The sequence below is a fragment of the Bos indicus x Bos taurus genome, chromosome 14 (assembly GCF_003369695.1).
Source record: "Bos indicus x Bos taurus breed Angus x Brahman F1 hybrid chromosome 14, Bos_hybrid_MaternalHap_v2.0, whole genome shotgun sequence".
Classification (NCBI taxonomy): Eukaryota; Metazoa; Chordata; class Mammalia; order Artiodactyla; family Bovidae; genus Bos; species Bos indicus x Bos taurus.
Window position 1 is genome coordinate 4,589,309 of NC_040089.1, and position 6,000 is coordinate 4,595,308.

A 6,000-nucleotide genomic window follows, 5' to 3' on the forward strand; every position below is an offset into this window, starting at 1 on the left:
GTTGGATCTCCTTGCAATCCAAGGGACTCTCAAGAGTCTTCTCCAACACCACAGTTCAAAAGCATCAATTCTTTTGCACTCAGCTTTCCTTATAGTCCAACTCTCACATCCATACATGACCACTGGAAAAACCATAGCTTTGACTAGATGGACCGTTGTTGGCAAAGTAATGTCTCTGCTTTTTAATATGCTGTCTAGGTTGGTCATAGCTTTTCTTCCAAGGAGCAAGTGTCTTTAATTTCATGGCTGAAATCACCATCTGCAGTGATTTTGGAGCCCGAGAAAATAAAGTCTGTCATTGTTACCATTGTTCCTCCATCTATTTGCCATGAAGTTATAGTCTGGATGCCATGATCTTAGTGTTCTGAATGTTGAGTTTTAAGACAGCTTTTTCACTCTCCTCTTTCATCAAGAGATTCTTTAGTTTCTCTTTGCTTTCTGCCATAACAGTGGAGTCATCTGCATATCAGAGGTTATTGATATTTCTCCCAGCAATCTTGATTCCAGCTTGTGCTTCATCCAGCCCAGCATTTCGCATGATTTACTCTGCACATAAGTTAAATAAGCAGGATGACATTATACAGCCTTGACATACTCCTTTCTCAATTTGGAACCAGTCCATTGTTCCATGTTCAGTTCTAATTGTTGCTTCTTGTCCTGCATACAGGTTTCTCAGGAGGCAGGTCAGGTGGTCTGGTATTCCCATCTCTTTGAAAATTTTCCACAGTTTGCTGTGATCCACACAGTCAAAGGCTTTGGCATAGTCAATAAAGCAGAAGTAAATATTTTTCTGGAACTCTCTTTCTCTTTCTATGACCCAACGGATGTTGGCAATTTGATCTCTGGTTTCTCTGCCTTTTCTAAATCCAGCTTGAACATCTAGAAATTCTCAATTCATATACTGTTGAAATCTGGCTTGGAGAATTTTGAGCATTACTTTGCTAGTGTGTGAGATGAGTACAATTGTGCGGTAGTTTGAACATTCTTTGCCATTGCCCTTCTTTGGGATTGGAATTAAAACTAACCTTTTCCGATCCTGTAGCCACTGCTGAGTTTTCCAAATTTGCTGGCATATTGAGTGTGGCACTTTCACAGCATCATCTTTTAGGATTTGAAATAGCTCAGCTGGAATTCCATCACCTCCACTAGCTTTATTCCTAGTGTTGCTTCCAAAGGCCCACTTGACTTTGCACTCCAGGATGTTTGGCTCTCATTAAGATCTTTTTTGTATAGTTCTTCTGTGTATTCTTGCCACCTTTTCTTAACATCTTCTGCTTCTGTTAGATCCATACCATTTCTGTCCTTTATTGTGCCCATCTTTGCATGAAATGTTCCCTTGGTATCTCTGATTTTCTTGAAGAGATCTCTAGTCTTTCCCATTCTATTGTTTTCCTCTATTTCTTTGCATTGATCACCAAGGAAGGCTTTCTTATCTTTTCTTGCTATTCCTTGGAACTCTTCATTCAGATGGGTATATGTTTTCTTTTCGCCTTTGATTTTCTCTTCTCTTCTTTCCTCAACTATTTGTAAGGCCTCCTCAGACAACCATTTTGCCTTTTTGCATTTCTTTTTCTTGGGGACAATCTTGATCACTGCCTCCGGTACAGTGTCACGAACCTGTGTCCTAGTTCTTCAGGCACTCTGTCTATCAAATCTAGTCTTTTGAATCTATTTGTCACTTCCACTATATAATTTTAAGGAATTTGATTAGGGTTATACCTGAATGGTCTAGTGATTTTCCCTACTTTCTTCAATTTAACTCTGAATTTGGCAATAAGGAGTTCATGATCTGAACCATAGTAAGCTCCCAGTCTTGTTTTTGCTGACTATATAAAGCTTCTCCATCTTTGGCTGCAAAGAATATAACCAATCTGATTTTGGTATTGACCATGTGGTGATGGCCATGTGTAGAGTCGTCTCTTGTGTTGTTAGAAGAGTATTTGCTATGACCAGTTTGTTCTCTTGGCAAAACTCTGTAAGGAGCATCTTTAATTTTTTTTTTTTTCTTTCGGTATTTCAGACTGTTTCCTTAGGCTAGATTTATGGAAGGGGATTGAAAAATCAAAGGGTTTGGTTAACTTCATGACTCTTGAAGCCTGTCTCATAAGATTTTATCTCTGCCTCCGGATTATAACAATACAAATGTATGTCAAACTTCCCAAGGATTTGCTAAATTGCACACTCTCCTTTTTAAGTTAACTAAAAGCCACAGTTGAATGTTAATCTTTCCCCTATTCTTTTTTGCTTTTTTGTTTTTTTGGTTGGATGTGTTTGATGTCGGTCTGGTTTGGTTGTCGTCTTTCTAGGTTTGTGGCTCATGCAGAAACTGAAGAAATCCGGGTCGCTTTTGCAGCTGACCTTCAGGGATAATGCTGATCTGCGCAAATGTTTCCTCTACCAACTAAGCCAAAAGACAGGTGAGTGGATCCCCCAGCTGCACCCTGAAGTGGCAGTGAGTGGGAGCTGGAGAGCCAAACCTTGAAACCCAAAGTAGATTCAAAGTTGCATTACTTCACTCACAGAAGGATGTCATCAGGAGCTGCAGTGTGACATAGCTTCCTCAGTTCACAGAGAGCCCAGCGGCTACCCAAGAACTAGCTGCCTCTTGACCATCTCCCCTGCAGCCTGGGGGCCAGAGGCAGGTGTGTGCAGTGTCCTCTACCTTAGAGTTGCAGCATCTACTTCCCACCAAGCTTTTAATGTGCCCAGGTCTGTGTGCCAACCGACAGCTCCTTTACCCGGGTGCAGATTCCCCTACCAAAAGGGCAGGTGGACACTGTCCATTTCTGTTGATAGGGCAGAGGGACATGGGGGTGCTTAAGATCACACCTTTACACACACTTGCAATGAGGAAGCACATACAGGTGTTGAAGACTCTACCTGCCAAGGGAGTGAGCAGAGCACAGCAGTGACCTCATGTCACTGAGGGAGCAGAGATGGTGACCAGTTGTCGTACTGAGTCCTGCCCAGCAAGCTGGCCTGACCCAGGGTCTGTCTCATGGGCCACAATCTTCCATCAGTGTCAAAACACTGACTCTGATGCTATCTCTGCCTCCCTGGATGTGAGCCTGGTGTAGCCCTGGACTGATGATAACCTTGGACAAGTTCCTTACCCATGTCTGTATCTGTGTGCTACCATGAGAGCTACACCCCCGTGGGGAAGGGACGGAAGCAGGCTTGGGCAGAGGAGCAGTTGGATCACAGCGTGGCCCCTCCAGAGTTATCCTGCAGAGGGAGGAGGTCTGGTATCTGCCCCCTGCGGATCACTGAGAGTTGGCCAGCCCCAGCTTGTGGTCTTGGGCTGTTATCTGGGATGAAAAGGCTCCCTCCATTGGAGGCGTCCCCCACAGGGTCCCTGGGCTGAAAGCAGTCTGACGGGGGACCTGGGTAGAGCACAGCAATGCTGGGATACCCCGGGTGAGCTTGGGGACTGAAAGAATAGGCTGTGATGCTTCAACTGGGAGATCCCTCTGCCTCAGAGCAGGCTGATTCAGGGAGGTGAGGTGACCTGCAGAGTGATGAGGTCAGAGGCTGTTTTCCTCCCGCAGGTGATGGTACTGGGGCTGGCACACAGGGAACCATGGGGTTGGGGAGGAGGAGCGGCAAAATACTAGATTTACTTCCTTATGGACTCCTTTCTGTTCCCGCCCAGAAAGGCATTTTTGTCACTTACCTGTTATTTATCTTCCACTGCTCAGGGTCGTGAGCTTAGTTTCTGCGGCTGATGAAGTCAAAGCCGCCCCCTCCCCTCTAACTTGCAGAGCCTCTTTCCCCCGTCCCAGACCGGAAGACCCTCATTCAATGACTCCACTGGTGTGTCTGGTATCTTTCCGCTTTTCCTTTCTCCCGGGCAAGTTTGTGAAATGTGTGCAAAGCAGGGGCTGTGGGTTGAAACCGCCTGAGCAAAACAGCACCCGCCCGGCTTAATTGCAGGTCTGCAGTATTTTAAAAACGTTGTGCTGGTTGCTTCTCCCCAAGACCGCTACGTGCCCTTTCATTCAGCCAGGATCGAGATGTGTAAGACCGCCCTCAGAGACAGACACACAGGTAAGCCACATTTCCTTTCCTTTTCTCTCCTTTTTCTCCTTCCCTTCCCGTTTCTCCTCCATCTCTCTCTTCTTTTTCTTCTTCCCGCCCCCTTCTCCTCCTCCTTCTTTCCTCTTCCTTCTTCTTCATTTTTGTGACTTTCTGATTTGAAAAGCAAAAGGAAATCATGATGAAGGTAACTCTGCCTAGTAGGGCGCATCAGATATTCTGCCAAGGACTAGGAGCCCAATACATACCTGGTGTTTTTCTGTAGATTCCACTGCTGAACTTTTGCCCCCACCTCTCGTCCATCTTCCCTCCTCCCAGGCCCTGTTTATGCGGAAATGATCAACAACCTTCTTCGCCCTCTGGTGGACGCCAAGGACTGCACTTTGATCCGACACAATGTATTCCACGCCTTGCCCAACACTGCCAACACCCTGATTGGCCGAGCGGCTCACATCGCTGTGCTGGACTCCGAGCTCTTCCTGGAGAAGTTCTTCTTGGTGGCGGGACTCAACTACTTCAAGTAGTGGCTTTGAGCGCGCGGGCCTTGGGGAGCTCGCCAGAAACGTTTAAGATCCATGAGAGCTCTGGCTGAGACATCCTTTTACAGACCTCTGTCATTCCAAGGTTGAGCTCAGAGAGGAAGGCGCTGAGGGGTGGAGGGTGGGGTGGGACCGGACATTCGAGGTGCTTCCCTTTTCGGAGAGTTTGGGAAAGCTGAATCGATAGTGTCAAAGACAAGACTTTGCCCGAACCTGTCTAGCCACCTGGAGTCTCATTCAAGATGCTTTCTAGCAAAATTTGGAGAAAATAAAGAAACAGAATCCTTGGAGTTGGTGAGCCCACCTTCTTAACTCCCACTGGCTCACAGAGAGATGGCTCCAAGTTAACTAGGTTTGTTGGGTATGTGACTAGTTCATAGCTTTATCATTTTTGATGCACTCAAGCATTTCAGAACTCAGGTTAACCTCTGTGCAGAAGTGGAACATATTTGTGTAAATATAATCCTTAATTGATTCAAATGTGCCACTTGTTCAAGACCGTGTGAACCCATATTCTTATGCTCTCCTCATATTTTCTCAACAAGGGACAAAGGAATGCTTCATAACCTCTGGTTTTATTTCTTAACAGCAGCCAGTGGGGTGATTGAGGTATAGAGCAATGCTATCAGTAAATGCAAGTTTGTTGCAGAGAAAAATTTAACTGGTGAACTGGCTGCTCCACCTACTCCTCCAGACTTTTTCTATGCATAACCCTGGTTCACACATAATTTTTTGTGATTGCTGACATCTCTGTCTGTAGTAGGGAAAACAGACTGAGACTAACCCTAGCAGAAGGAGGCCCTTAAATGTGCACACACCTGGTGAAGCTCCTGCTGATACCCGTCCAAAGAAATGCTATGTTAGCATTTGACGCACTCGCAAACAAATGAAAACCATCACATGGCCAGCTGCTTCTCCTCTCCGTGGAAGGGGAAAGACATCTCAATGGAGGAGTGCTGGATTTAAAACCTCAGGGGGGCTCTGAGAAGGGTGCTGGTTATCTTTCACTAGAAATGTCTTCTTGCCTTAGGAAAATAAAGGGCTAGGGAAGGTTATCATTGATTCACACACACACACACACACACACACACACACACGAGACAACAGGACAAATGTGAGATCAGACAGAACAACAGCCAGGTTGGGGATTCAAATTGTTATTGGTAAGAGACTTAAGGGGACTTTTGAAAAATTACTGGAGTGTTTAATATGGTTCCAAAGACTGAGTATGCGCTATGGGCTAACAGAAGCCTGCAGGATCATTTAGTTGTAATGAAGGAACACATGACCAAGGACCACAGGGATCATTAACACAGAAGACACGTCTTCTGCAGACAGAAGCTCCTCCCACTTCTGCAAAAGTTGCTTCTGAAACTGAAAACTCGTCTGGAACCAGACTCCTGGTCCCAGCACCTGGATCATAACC

General features: G+C 45.6%; 1 protein-coding gene across 2 annotated transcripts in view; it reads left to right on the top strand.

The window, feature by feature from the left end:
* FAM135B (family with sequence similarity 135 member B) overlaps positions 1-5,666 on the top strand; it is a 256,371-nt gene extending 250,705 nt beyond the window's left edge. For both annotated transcript variants that reach the window (XM_027560771.1, XM_027560772.1), the window contains exons 18-20: positions 2,307-2,417; positions 3,934-4,047; positions 4,354-5,666. In XM_027560771.1, coding sequence (XP_027416572.1) covers positions 2,307-2,417; positions 3,934-4,047; positions 4,354-4,559 — 431 coding nt within the window. In that variant the 3' untranslated portion in view covers positions 4,560-5,666. The remainder of the gene's footprint in view (positions 1-2,306; positions 2,418-3,933; positions 4,048-4,353) is intronic.
* Positions 5,667-6,000: the final 334 nt, after the last annotated feature.